Raw genomic sequence first — 15,430 nt, 5'->3', positions numbered from 1 at the left:
GCCGCCGCCGCGACCGCCGCCGCCACCCCCTCGCGCCTGCGCCGGCCGCCCCCCCGCCATAGAGCTGAGCAATCCTCCCAGGTTCCTAGAGCGGACGCGGTGATGGCGGTTCCGCAGCTTGTGAGGCTTGACTGCGACCTGGAGGACACGTCGAGGTATGGGTGCTATCAGGTCACGGGAGCCCGGGGAACTCGGGTGATCTCGCCTTCTGAGCTGCCTTGCGGCGCCGCCAGGGAACCCTGTGGGGTTTCTTGAGTCCATGGAGAGTCCCGGTCGCCGGGGTCGCCCCCAGGCGCTGCTCCTGGGGACGGTGGGTCTTTGGCCTAGCGTGCTTTGGGTACTCGGTCGGCGCCTGCGCGGCCTCGGTTTCAACTGAATGAACACCAAAAACTTTGGGGCCATGTGGAATCAGGAAGGGGGATGCATCGACGCAGATTAGCAGAGCGTGCCGGCAAAGAGCAGCCTGAATGTGCGAGTGCTGGAAGAAGGGAAGGAGGGAAAGAAAGATAATGATGGTGACCAGTAGTGTCGGTTTGGTGTAGGAAAGGCAGCGAATACAGCGTTAACCGCTGAAACAAAATCTTATAATGCCCTTCCCTGCCTTATCATCCCAGTTACGTCCTTATTTCGGTAGCATTTACCCCCAATTATGTTTGAAGGTCTCTAGCCTTGGAATGGAGAATATATGCCCAAAAGGGTTAATGTCTGATCCTCATCACGAGGGAGGAAGCTTAATAAATTCTGTGAGAAAACTACTTGGAAATTAAATGAGATTTTGTTTTCTCCTCCACTTCTTTTATTATCTAGAGGATGTTTCTGGTGGTCTAGTCTCAGAAATTATATCTCCAGTCTCCACAATGATTCCCTTCCAAGCCCGGTGGTGCCCCGTTGCCTCCAGGTTTCAGACTCCTATGTGGACAAGAAAAGCTTACTAAGGAAATGGTAATTCTCCAGTTGCTCCCCGAGGTGCCAAGTGTCCAGTTACAGCCCATGGAGATCCACTTCAATTATGAATCTCAAGAACACCACCTTCTGTCAGGTGAGAAGCAGTGTATTGTATCTTTCTTAGGGGGTACAAGTGGTGGGGAGGGTTGTTACTGGTGCTCTGTTAGTGTCTTCGAGTGCTATTGGTATTCTTCGTTGCCTACCCCTCACTGTGTTAGACAGTACCATCTCTTGAGTGTGCAAGCAGAGTCACATAGCTTTATTGTGAATTCTGGCAATCAAAATCTCATGGAGTTCCCTCCTCTCCTTAAGGACCCATTTATCCATTTTTTCTCATTATAATCACCTTATCACCAGTCTGTCAGTATTTGATATTTTCCCTTTAAAATCTTTTCAAGTCGTCTTTTTTCAAGTACTGTAGAGGCATAGTTAAAAGTTTTGGAGTCTGACACTGTGGATTCAAATACTAGCTTTGTCATGTACTAGCTTCAGTAAATTACTTGCGTTTTGTTTTTTTAACGATTCTGTGACCTTATTTTATAAGTATATAATAACTCATACCTTGGAGGTTATTTTGAGGATTGTGTCTATTACTCCATAATAAAGGACCCCAAAATTTAGTGACATAAAACATCAGACATTTGTATTTTTTTTTATTTTTTATTTTTTAAAGATTTTATTTATTTATTTGACAGAGAGAGACACAGCGAGAGAGGGAACATAAGCAGAGGGAGAGGGAGAAGCAGGCTTCCCGCTGAGCAGGGAGCCCGATGTGGGGCTCAGATCCCAGGACTCTGGGATCATGACCTGAGCCGAAGCCAGGCGCTTAATGACTGAGCCACCCAGGCGCCCAACATCAGACATGTTTAAACCACGTTATTTTCTTATGGTTCTGTAGGTCCTCAATTTGGACTGGGTTCTGCTGGCAGTTTTTCTCTTGGTTTTATCTGGGATCACTCATGCAGTCATCTAGTGGCTCAACCAGGGCCAGGGTCTGAGTATCAGTCATATATGTCTGGTTGTTGGTGCTGGTTATGGCTTGGGTCACCCATCTGCAGCAGTCCAGCCCAGGCTTTTTCACAGGGCAGCCAGTTTCCTATACAGAGAGAGGGCAAGCCTTGGGAAGCATAAGCACTTTTCTAATCTATGTTTGTGTTATATTGACCAAAACAAATCAACATGACCAGTTCCAGAGTCATTGTGGAAGAGAACTACACAAGGATATAGGTATTAGGAGATAGGATTCATTGGGGTCCATTACTACTATAACAACACCACGAGTACTAATGATATTCCAGTATATAAAGCTCTGCACACAGACTAGGCTGTTAGTTAGTTCTTTATAAATGGTAGCCACTGTTATTTTTAGTAAGATAATTTTATTTTTTTGAGATTTTATTTATTTATTTGACAGAGAGAGACAGCGAGAGAGGGAACACAAGCAGGGGGAGTGGGAGAGGGAGAAGCAGTCTTCCTGCTGAACAGGGAGCCGGATGCAGGGCTGGATCCCAGGACCCTGGGATCATGACCTGAGCTGAAGGCAGACGCCTAATGACTGAGCCACCCAGGTGCCCCTAGTAAGATAATTTTAATCCCACCCTTGTTCAGGTGTTCCGCAGGGTCTCATTTCCACATCATATTTTGCTGTTTTCTGATTTTGGTCCTCTCATTTGCTGCTATTTTGCCTGTGAAATTCACCTTCTATTGTCATTTTCTTTTACTCTAGATCTTCTGCCTCTTTATAGCTTTGAAGTATCTTTATTTCATTTTGTTTCTCTCTTCTGTATTTAGAACTTGTGTTTGCTTAAGAATCTATTCTAAGGCATCTAGCTCTCATTTTTCCTGAGAATTACTGTAGAATTGGGTCTCCTTCTTGCAGTTTTATATAAATTAATATGCATATTGCATGTGTTTGTGTCTCTTTGTGTGTAAAAGAACATTTTGTGGGGCGCCTGGGTGGCTCAGTCGTTAAACGTCTGCCTTCGGCTCAGGTCATGATCCCAGGGTCCTGGGATCGAGCCCCGCATCAGGCTCCCTGCTCAGCGGGAAGCCTGCTTCTCTCTCTCCCGCTCACCCTGCTTGTGTTCCCTCTCTTGCTGTGTCTCTGTCAAATAAATAAATAAAATCTTTAAAAAAAAAACATTTTGTTACTGTAATCTAATTATACTAAAGTACATTTATAAAATATAGAAGGAGGGGCGCCTGGGTGGCTCAGTTGGTTAAGCGACTGCCTTCGGCTCAGGTCATGATCCTGGAGTCCCGGGATCGAGTCCCGCATCGGGCTCCCTGCTCGGCGGGGGGTCTGCTTCTCCCTCTGACCCTCCTCCCTCTCATGCTCTCTGTCTCTCATTCTCTTTCTCGCAAATAAATAAAATCTTTAAAAAAAAAAAAATAAAATAAAATAAAATATAGAAGGACACAAAATGGGAATTTAAATAACCTACAACTCCACCATCTAGAGATAGTCACTAACATTAATGTATCCTTCAAATAATTTAATCAACTATTCAATGCTTATTGTTGATACATGTTTATTAGTTAATCAGATTATAGCTTATTAATTATTGCTGACCATATAATATGGTTAGTTATTGAAGGGTTGCTCTGTGCTAGGCACTGTTCTAAGTGCTGGGCATATAGCAGTGAACTGAACAGATAAGGCTTTGCCCTTAAGGAGCTTACATTCTGGTGGGGGAAACAGGAAATAAGTAAATATATGGTAGAGTATCAGATAGTGATAATCATTATGAAGAAAATAAACCAGGATGTATCAGTCAGGACTCTAGCAGGAAACAGATGGTTCATTCAAATTGGGTAATTCAAGGTTTCATGAAGAAGATGGGCAGGGTTACAGAAATTAATAAGGGATAGAGTACAGCTTTGGGACAAAAAAAAATGATAAACAGTTATTACCTTTAGGCCTAATGTTACAAAGGGAGAGACTGATTACCAGATCATGGAGAGTATAGCTGTAGGGTAGAGCTGCCCAGTTGGAGCCATGGCCTTTGCTAAAAGAAACAATTACTTCCAACTCCTGGCCCAGCAGGAAAGGAGTCAGGATGTAGAGTGAAGAACTCATCCCGGTTTCCCTGGGATTTAGCACTGAAAGCCCCATATCCCAAGAACCCCGTCTGTTTTGGACAAACCAGGATAGTTGGTCACTCTACAGTTCTCCTCCTTCTTTGGGCCAAATCTAATTGCAAGCCAGAGGACAGAGAGTCCCGAGTGCTGCAGTCCAAAAACTAGTATCAACCTCTTGGAGCACAGAGCAACATGAACAGTAGATCTAGAGGGGCAAAAGGAGAATATCCCATTACAATCCACCTCTTTTAACCTATAATATTTACTTTTGTCCTTTGTTTGGTTTATCATGTTCCCAACACGTATCTTTTTCTTAAGCTCTTTTTTTTTTTAAAGATTTATTTATTTATTTGAGAGAGCAAGAATGAGAGAGAGAGAGAGTACATGAGAGGGGGGAGGGTTAGAGGGAGAAGCAGGCTCCTCGCCGAGCAGGGAGCCCGATGCAGGACTCGATCCAGGGACTCCAGGATCATGACCTGAGCCGAAGGCAGTCACTCAACCAACTGAGCCACCCAGGCGCCCCTTCTTAAGCTCTTAAGCTACCATATCTTTGCAGGTTGACTTGTAATTAAATTCTACTCCCACCTGAAACATGGAACTTCACTGCTACTGGTGCTGTTCATATAAGGTAGTGAGATAAAGGGGGGAAAGGCATAATTAACTTAAAATCACTGCTACAGTTTTTGCTATTCACAAAGCCGAAACTGATAATCATAACTATCTTCTTCCATCACCCATTCCATATTGCCTCTACCCTCTGCCAGAATCTCAGTGGCAGAGTTCTTTGCTTAGTTTAGTAACATAAACCTTTTTTCCTGGACGATCTGAGTCCTTGATGATCTTGTCTCTTCCATGTTATTTCAGCGTACCATTGACTGGGCCTTTAGACATGAGAGAACTAGGAAGCACCTGCATTGAATCGTCTGAGTTCTACACCTACTGTTCTTTGCCTTTATTATGTAGCAGCGGCCAATTCCCCAGTAGCAGTTGGTATCAGTCATCCTAGCCAGTAGAGCAACCCTTTCTCTGCCTGTTAGTGCAGCAGCTTGAGGAACCCAAAATGGCCAGGAGACAGTCTCAGCTTCAGATTTGACAAAATCATGACTTTGGTAGAAGTATTTCTTCTTTGAGAACCACAACCCCAAACCCACTAAGCCCAAGATTATGGGGATAGGAATTAAAAATAATATAGGGGCACCTGGGTGGCTCAGTTGGTTAAGCATCCGACTCTTGATTTCAGCTCAGGTTATGATCTCAGGGTCGTGGGGTTGAGCCCCGGGTCAGACTCCCTGCTCAGTGGAGAGTCCGCTTGAGATTCTTTCCCTCTCCCTCTGCCGCCACCCACGTGTGCACACACGCTCATGTGCTCTCTCTCTCTCAAATAAATCTTTAAGAATATAATATAACATAATCCATAATATAAATGGATTATTAGTTATATAGTAAAAAGAGACATTATTACTACTCCTCTACCGTTGACTCCTATACTCATGTATTCTGGCCATAGAGAAGACAACACTGTTTATTGTCCTCTGGTTTAAGGCATATATTGCATCTTGTAGGACAGCACCCCAAACTTAGGGTGTTGTTGCCTGGCTGGTACTGTAACTGGGCCTTCGGTAAATCATTCCACTATTACTGAAATCCACTTACTTCTGGATGATGGGACATGTGATAAGACCCGTGAATTACATGTGTGTGAGCTTATTGCTGTACTTCCTTCCCTGTAAAACTACTCCCTTGGAGGCATTATTGTATAGAATTACCATGGTGGCCAATGCGCATTTGTATTTGGACTGTATATTTAGTCCTTTGAAAACAGATTGTTGCCCTCTTCATGATAGAAGGGGCCAGGTATAATGAATCTGCCCCCTACTTGCGGGCTAGTACCTCTCCAGAGAATGGTACCAAATTAGGGGCTCAGTGTTGGTCCCAGCAGTTGGCTGCATGTGTACATAGCTGTGATGATAGGCATATCAGCCTTGATAAACAGATACCTATTTTGTTGACCCCATGCATAGCCTCCATTCCTGTTGCCATGCCCACTTTGTACATGAGTCCATTGGGCAAGCATTAGTAAAAAGTCTGATTGACATTCATAACATGGATCACCATGTCCATCTGATTGAGAGGCTTCTTTACAGTGGATTCCCTTTGCTGAGTATTCACATAGGACGCAAATATATTCATTCTTTGCCCATCCTAGGAGGTCTATCATAATTTTCTTCTAGAATCCTTATTTCTAGTCTTCCAAATTTGTTCTTTGAGGTACCTAATTAATCAGATAACCCATTAGTCATTATCCATGAATCAATATAGATGTGTATCTTAGGCCCTGTTGCCTTCCATGAAAGTGGACAGCCAGGTGTATACCTGAAATTCTGCCTACTGGGAAGATTTGCCTTTACCAGTATGTTTCAGGTCACCTCAGAGTCAGGGTATAAGTAAAAGATTCATTTTCTGCTAGTGTCCACACACTGAGCAGACCCATCTATAAATCAGTTCTGTACTTTTTCCTCCTCTGTTAACTGGTGAGAGGGAATTGCCATTAGGCCATGAATATCAGCTAATGGGGAAGGGATTAGTGGAGCAATAGGAAAAGGTATTATGGCAACCCACATCACTAGCACATAGAATTTATTTGTCTTCCACACTTGCTTTTATAATGGAATGCTGGTTTGTATGTCCAGTTTTATGATTTGATGGATCAAATAGCTGGTTCACAATGGTCAGCTTGTAATAGTCATTTGGTGCTCTGTGGTCAAGCATTAAGTCTCTATTAGTGCCCAAGAGCAAGCCAATGTCTGTTTTTCACTTAGAAAATTGTTGGCAGAAGAGAGTATGGCCTTACTCCACTGACGTTCTCTTCTGGAGGCTTGCCAGAGGCTTAATACAGCATCCCTGACTCCTGCAGACACTTCTTACCATTGGTTATCCTGGTTAATAAAGTCATGTGACAGGACAGCTTGCATTGCACCCTGGACCGCTGCAAAGCCTTTTTTAAATTTTGAGTCTCACTCAAAGATAACAACCTTACAAGTTACTAATATTGGTCATTTCAGCACATTTGACTGTGGTATCTGTTGTCTCAAAAATGCAGTGCTCACCAAGTATTGTGCCTTTATGAGGTAGTAACAGTTGGTTAGAGATATAAGGGAAGTGAGACAACAAACCATATGACTATCTGAGAGAAGAGTGTTTCAGGCAGAGGGAATAGCAAATGCCAGAGGCCCTTTAATGTAGCAGGAGCAGAGTCCGTCAGGGATAGACAGAAAATAGGGCTGGTGGTGGAATGAAATGAGAGCAGAGAGAGAAAGGACCAGATGGAACCTTCTAAGCCATAGTTAGAACATGGAATTTATTCCCAGTGTAATAGGAAATCACTGGAGCATTTTATGCATGATAATAACATATAAAGATCACTCTGGGGATGCCTGGGTGGCTCAATCGGGTTAAGTGTCTGCCTTTGGCTCAGGTCATGATTCCAGGGTCCTGGGATTGAGTCCTGCATCGGGCTCCTTGCTCAGCAGGGAGCCTGCTTCTCCCTCTGCCTGCCACTCCCCTGCTTGTGCGTGCTCACGCTCTCTTCCTTTCTCTCTCTCTGACAAATGAATATATAAAATATTTTTTAAAAAAAGATCACTCTTTTATGGAGAATAGGAGAAAGGTTAGTTAGCGAGAAGAAAACAAATGTTTTAAGAAGAGTGTAATCAACTATGTCAGATAAATACAGAAGAAGATTGAGAATTGACCATTGGATTTGTCAAGGTAGAGCTTATTAGAGATTCTGATAAGTGCAGATTTGATGGAGTTAAGGAAATAAAAGCCTGATTGCAGTGGGTTAAAAAGAGAATAGACTTAATATTGGTTAGCATATAGAGCAGTGTGAACTCATACACTCAACAGTAAGACCCAACAATTCTGATCCTAAGTTTATGTAACCTGGAGAAACACTTGCATATGTGCATAAAAATAAATGTACTAGCAGATTCATATCAGCATTATTTGAAATAAAATGTTATTGTCCATTGAAGGAGAATGGGTAAATAAATTGTGTTATATGTCACACTATAGTGGTGAACATGAATAGACTGCAGTTACACACATGAATATAGATGAATCTTCCAAACATAATGTTGAACAAAAAAAAAAGCAGATCACAGAATACATGTGATATAATTCCATAAATGTATATAGTTCAAAAACACGCTCTATTTGTCTGCTAGGGCTGCCATAACAAAGTATCACAGATTGGGTGGCTTAAACAACACAAATTTATTTTCTCACAGTTCTGTGCATTAACTTTTGTCATCTGTGCTTTGCTTTCTTCTAGAAATTTTATAGTTCTAGTTTTTATGGTTAGGTTTATATTACATTTCTAGTTAATTTTGGGGTATAGCATAAGGAAAGAGGCTTAATTTGTGTTATTGTTATATCCAGTTCTAACACTTTGTTGAAAAAAGACTGTCCTTTCACCATTGATTGTCTTGGCAACTTTGCTGACAGTTTTACATATATGTTTGATCTATTTATGGACTCAGTCATATTTCATTAATATATAGCCTGTCCTTATGCAATCCCACACTACTTTGATTACTGTAGCCTTATAATAAAGCTTAAAATCTGGTAGTGTAACTTCTCCAATTTTGTTCTTCTTTTCCAAAATTGTTTAGACTCTTCTGTGCCTTTCTACATAAAGTTTAGAATCAGTTTGTCAATTTCTATGAAAAAGCCTGCTGAGGTTTTGATTGGGGTTGCATTGAACCTATAGAGAATGAATTCCATCATCTTAACAATATTAAATCTTCTTCTCCATAAGTGATGGCATATATTTCTGTTTATTAGTTCTTCTTTAACTTTTCTTAGCAGTGTTTTGTAGTTTTCATTATAAACATATTACACATATTTTGTTGAATTTGTTTTTAAATATTTCATTTTTGGTGTAATTAAAAAAATTTTTTAATTTTAGGCTCTAGGGACGCCTGGGTGGCTCAGTGGTTAAGCTGCTGCCTTCGGCTCAGGTCATGATCCCAGGGTCCTGGAATCAAGTCCCGTGTCGGGCTCCTTGCTCAGCGGGGAGCCTGCTTCTCCCCCTGCTTGTGCTCTTTTTCTGTCTCTCTCTCTCTCTGACAAATTAAAAAAAGACAATTTAGGCTCTAGTTTTTCATGGCTAGTATACTGAAATACAGTTGGGTTTTGTATATTGTTCTAATAAACTCATGTACAAGGTCTAATAACTTTTTTGAGATACTTTAGAATTTTCTATATACATGATTGTGTAGTCTATAAGGGAAGACAGTTTGACTTTTTTTTATTTGTATCTCATTTATTTTTCATGTCTTGTTGCATTGGCTAGTAATACTGAATAGAGTTTGTATAGTGTTAAATAGAAGTAGTAAGAGAGGGCATCCATGTTTTGCTCCCTTGTTCGTAGGAGAAAAGCATTCAGTGTTTAACCATTAAGTATGATGTTAGCTTTTGCTTTTTATATGAGTAGTTAATTTACATATAACAGGGACACCTGGGTGGCTCAGTAGGTTAAGTGTATGCCTTCAGCTCAAGTCATTATCCCAAGTCCCGCACTGGGCTCCTTATTCAGCAAGGAGTCTGCTTCTCCCTCTGCCTGCCATTCGCCTTGCTTGTGCGCTCTCTCTCTTTCTCTGACAAATAAATAAATAAAATCTTTAAAAAAAAAAATTTCATATAACATAGTTATTTGGATTTAAATGTACTATCTTTGTATTTCTTTTTATTAATCCCATCTTTTGTTTCTTTTCTTTCTCCTTTAATCCCTAATTTTACATTATCAGTTTCTTTTGTTTTTCTATTTTTTTCTCTATTAGCTTATTTTTTATACACCCTTTTATTATTTAATTGGTACCTCATAGCAGTGTGATTCTGTGAGAAATTAAGCCCCAATGTTCTAAGGTATTACTTATAATTAATGTATTAATTTTTCTCCTGTACATCTATTGTAGCACTAGCTGTGTACCATCTTTGGGGAGAATTAAGAAGATGGTTATTCAGATCATTTTGTTTTATTCCCTTATGGAACCTGGTTGAAAAAGGCTGCCTAAGAAATTACAGCATATACGTTTGACTCATTAGTTTATCTTAATTTGTTATTTCTAGGAAAATTCAAAGATCTTACAATGTTTTGGTTCTGTTTACCTCCGTCCTCTTGTGCTATCTTTGCCATGTACTTTAATTCTCTCTATATTATAAACTCCATAAGACACTGATACTGCTTAAGTCGGTCAGTACACATGTAGATTTACCCATATACTTTACTTTTTGCAGTGCCTTTGCCTCTGGCAAAGGGAAGAAGCCTCCAGTTGGAGGCATGAGATATTTTTCCTTTTGCCTTTGAAATTAATGTGTCATGTTTTCAGCTCTCTAGACCATTTGCAGTCTGACCGTAGTATGCCTTTTATAGTAAATACCATTTAATAGTGGGCTGATAGTCAAGAATTTCAGCGGAGCCCCCATATTCCCTACCATCACAGGCATCTGGTATTATTAAGCATTGGAATGGCCTCCTCAAAACTCAACTCAGAAGAGATTTCTGATCCCACCTCCCTAACCTTTTCCTGGTTCATACACTTTGCTAAGGAAGTCTGGTTACTGAATATGGCTCTTCCTAAAATGGGATCATATTTTCTTAACCACTTCCTTGTAATAATCAGGACAAAAGAGTTGGGGGATTATATAGACCTATTTTTGAAAATTCAGGTTTCTGTCCTTACCATTCCTGGACATTGATACTTCTTTCTTTCTTTCCCCTAAAGTAGCCTCTGATCAGCCTGGTTGGTGGTCCTCCCAGTGACAGCCAGACCCCCACTGCCTCCTCCTTCTCCCCTGTCCATCAAGTACTCTTTCATATTGCTTACCTTACTTACATTAATAAGTTGCTTGTGGATTGGCTTTAATTTAGTCAGACTTTCATAATTACTGTGAGTAGGTTTCAGTATTCCCAGATCTCCTGTGACAAACATATACAGAACATACCTGGTAAACTGCTTCAATAAATGATTATTATGACCCATTACTTACTGATTCTTCCTAATTGCTCTTTCAGAGGATTACTTTCAGTGTTTTGGAGCACTCTCATATTGTGACAGCATTTTATTTTTTTTATTTTTTATTTTTTATTTTTTTTAAGATTTTATTTATTTATTTGACAGAGAGAGAGATAGTGAGAGCAGGAACACAAGCAGGGGGAGTGGGAGAGGGAGAAGCAGGCTTCCTGCCGAGCAGGGAGCCCGATGTGGGACTCGATCCCAGGACTCTGGGATCATGACCTGAGCCGAAGGCGGACGCTTAACGACCGAGCCACCCAGGCGCCCCTGTGACAGCATTTTATAAGTAAATACTGATCTCTTTCACCTCAAACTTCCTTATGGTAGGGAGAATACATTCCATTTGGATTTTTTATTGTTCTAGATGGTGAGACTAAGACCAAGATTGGAGAGGTGACTTCAGAGGAGGAAATTGCAACAAAAATTGAACCATTGCCTGAAGAGTCTGGCAACCCCAGAGATGATGTTCTCCAGGATTCTGAATGCAGAGGATTCTGTGAATTGGGGGATAAATTAAATGAAAAGAATCAAAACCTCCTTAAAAGAAGACAGAATAACTGTGATGAATGTGGGCAAAGCTTTGCTTGGAATACAGGCCTAATTAGGCACCGAAGAACCCATTGGGAGAAACCCTATGAATGTGATAAGTGTGGAAAGGCCTTTAGTGTGAGCTCAGCTCTGGTTCTGCATCAGAGAATTCATACAGGGGAGAAACCCTATCCTTGTACTTGGTGCATTAAAAGTTTCAGTCGGAGCTCAGACCTTATTAAACATCAAAGAGTCCACACTGGTGAAAAACCTTATAAATGTGATGAATGTGGGAAAGCCTTCAGTCAGAGTTCTGATCTCATTATCCATCAGAGAATCCATACAGGAGAAAAACCCTATCAATGCAGTCATTGTAGTAAATGCTTTAGCCAGCGTTCAGACCTGGTTAAGCATCAGAGAATCCATACTGGCGAAAAGCCTTATACATGTAACCAGTGTAACAAGCATTTTAGTCAGAGTTCTGATGTTATAAAACATCAAAGAATCCACACTGGGGAGAAACCATATAAATGTGATGTGTGTGGAAAAGCCTTCAGTCAGAGCTCAGATCTTATTCTGCATCAGAGAATTCACACTGGGGAGAAACCATATCCATGTAATCAGTGTAGCAAAAGTTTCAGTCAGAACTCAGACCTTATTAAACATCGAAGGATCCACACTGGAGAGAAACCCTATAAATGTAATGAATGTGGTAAAGCTTTTAATCAGAGCTCGGTCCTTATTCTGCATCAGAGAATTCACACTGGAGAGAAACCCTATCCATGTAATCAGTGTAGCAAAACCTTCAGTAGACTTTCAGATCTCATGAATCATCAAAGAATTCACACTGGAGAGAAACCTTACCCATGTAGCCAGTGTAGTAAAATGTTTAGTCGAAGATCAGACCTTGTTAAACATCATAGAATTCATACAGGTGAGAAGCCCTATGAATGTGATGAGTGTGGGAAAACCTTTAGTCAGAGCTCAAATCTTATTCTCCATCAGAGAATCCACACTGGAGAGAAACCCTATCCATGTAGTGATTGTACTAAAAGTTTTAGTCGTCGTTCAGACCTCGTTAAACATCAAAGAATACACACTGGAGAGAAGCCGTATGCATGTAACCAGTGCAATAAAAGTTTCAGTCAAAGCTCAGACCTCACTAAACATCAGAGAGTACACTCTGGGGAAAAGCCCTATCACTGTGATCATTGTGAGAAAGCCTTCAGTCAGAGTTCTGACCTTATTCTTCATCAGAGAATTCACACTGGAGAAAAACCATACCCCTGCACACAGTGCAGCAAAAGTTTCAGCCAGAACTCAGACCTTATCAAACACCAGAGAATCCACACTGGGGAAAAACCATATAAATGTCCTGAGTGTGGAAAAACTTTTAGTCAGTGCTCAGCTCTTACCCTACATCAGAGGATCCACACTGGGGAAAAACCATATTCATGTGATCAGTGTGGCAAAAGCTTTAGTCGGCGCTCTGATCTCATTAACCATCAAAGAATCCACGCTGGTGAAAAGCCATATAAATGTGATGCATGTGGGAAAGCCTTCGGCACATGCACTGAACTTACTGAACACCAGAGAATCCACACTGGGGAGAGACCACACACATGTGTTCGGTGCAGCAGAAGTTTTAGCCAGCTCTCTGATCTTATTAATCATGAGAAAGTCCATTCTGCAGAAGACAGGCTAAGTGTGATGAATGTGGGAAAACCTTTAGAGTATACACCGACTTTATTTCGTACCAGAGACACTATACCAGAAAAAAATCTTAGGAATGCTATTGAGGATTATGAAAAAGGTTTTAATCAGTGCTCAACTCTTGTGCTACATTAAACACACACACACACACACACACACACACACTGGACAGAAAACATTAAGTTCTACAATGAATATTTAACTGAGAGTTCAGACATTACTAAACTTAAGAAAAATTCTGAAGAGGATCCTGTGAGTAATTGGGAAAACTTTCAATATGAATAAAAGTATTACTGAATGTCAGCAACAATGGAAAGAAATTTCTCTCTGCTATAAGGGAAAACAAGCCTCTGGTCTTATATTCAAATATAATCCACAAGGGGAGAGTTTTATCATTATAAGAAACGAATAACAATGCAGAACCTTATCAGATATTGTAAAGATCATGTGATGGGGTGTGCAATCAGCTCAGAAGGAAATGTGTTAGTGTTAACTCAAACCTTTAGTGAGCCCTAATTATCTATTGCATATCAGAGAAGTTACTTTAGAGATTGTAGGGAAAACGTAAATCCCATATCTTAATTGGCATTCCACTCATAATCGGCATACCACAGACCTCCTGACAACGGAAGAGTCCTACCTGATGCTCACATTAGTTATCTGTCATTAAATTCCCTGTGTGTGAACGTGCTATGCTATTCTGGTATTAATACTTACTAACTACCTAACTCCAGTGCCCAGTTTTCCCAGAAAAAAATTTTTTTTCTTTGGCCTAGTTTTGGTTTTCCTAATGAGCTTGAGTTTTCAGGTTCCTGCAATAGTCACAGCAAATATGGACTTATTTTGCTTTGGTAATGCAGTCCATAGACTAGTGGTTTGAAATCACTTCTTCAATATTACCATTTAATCACAGTTCCTAAATATGTGAAACAATTTTTTTTTTAAAATTCCATATGTCAGAGTGTGAAGATTTCTCTAGCACTGTTTATCTTGTCATCTATAGATTGAACAAAAATGAGAGCCAAAGTAATTCCCACATGACTAATTTGTATACCATATTCTGTCTAAAAATAAAAAGACTTACTGGGGCGCCTGGGTGGCTCAGTCGTTAAGCGTCTGCCTTCGGCTCAGGTCATGATCCCGGGGTCCTGGGATCGAGCCCCGTATCGGGCTCCCCGTACCGCGGGAAGCCTGCTTCTCCCTCTCCCTCTGCCCCTGCTTGTGTTCTCTCTCTCGCTGTGTCTGTCAAATAAGTAAATAAAATCTTTAAAAAAAATAAAAAAATAAAAATAAAAAGACTTACTGAATTTTTCAAGTGGCAACATTTATCAGACTTTGGTTTGTTGATTTCTGATATACATATGATAATAGGCTACTATATGCAAAGTTTTCAGCTGAAAAATAGAAACTTTTTTAAAAATAAAAAATCCAAATTGTTTTTCTAATATTAACCATTTGGTAAGATTCCACTACTATACTTTGAATATTCCCCATAATCATCCAGTTAATATATCACTTTAACACAATTACTGTTATTTACTATGTGCAAGGCATTATTTTAGGTTTTGTAGTATACACAGAGAATATACAAAGCATATGTGATAAAGCCTGATGTATACAGAAAACACATGTACAAGCATAGAGGTAGACAAGATGCTTGTAAGAGCTCAGGGGAAGTAGGGTTCATTCTGACTGGAAAGAAAAAGTTTGGGGAGCTCCTGAGACTTGAGTTTTGAAGGATGGGATTAGAGACATAAGGGCAGGAAAGGAGTAGTCAACAAAAGCACAGAAGCAAGGAAGTGTAAGAAATGATGTGGAGTATGTGCCTAGTCTTTAATTCATTCAGTACACCTTCAGTGTCAGGCACTACTGAGCACTGCTCGGGGGAGAGAAAGGGTTCCTGCCCTTACGCTCCAGTGTTTCTGCAAATAATGACTAAAATGTACTTAAAAGAGTAAGAATAAGGTGGAAATAAAAATGAAGAAGGAGAAAAGACTGTTAAGGAGTATGATGCTAAACAAGCAGGCACTTCAACTTTCTGGCATTTGGTATCATGTAAAATAGAAAAGTAGTAGTTAGGATTG

At 40.5% G+C, this 15,430-nt stretch overlaps 1 protein-coding gene across 1 annotated transcript; it reads left to right on the top strand.

Annotated features, from left to right (window-relative positions):
- Window positions 1–36: 36 nt before the first annotated feature.
- LOC145716760 (uncharacterized) lies at window positions 37–14,670 on the top strand. Its single transcript, XM_081801423.1, is given in 4 exon segments — window positions 37–155; window positions 808–1,039; window positions 11,470–13,332; window positions 13,335–14,670. Coding segments are annotated over 3 exon segments (2,049 nt in total). The 5' UTR covers window positions 37–155; window positions 808–939; the 3' UTR covers window positions 13,421–14,670.
- The last annotated feature ends 760 nt before the right edge of the window (window positions 14,671–15,430 follow it).

The sequence above is a fragment of the Leptonychotes weddellii genome, chromosome 13 (assembly GCF_054177405.1).
Source record: "Leptonychotes weddellii isolate Sample4059 chromosome 13, ASM5417740v2, whole genome shotgun sequence".
Classification (NCBI taxonomy): domain Eukaryota; kingdom Metazoa; phylum Chordata; class Mammalia; order Carnivora; family Phocidae; genus Leptonychotes; species Leptonychotes weddellii.
This window is presented reverse-complemented; position numbering and strand designations above follow the sequence as displayed.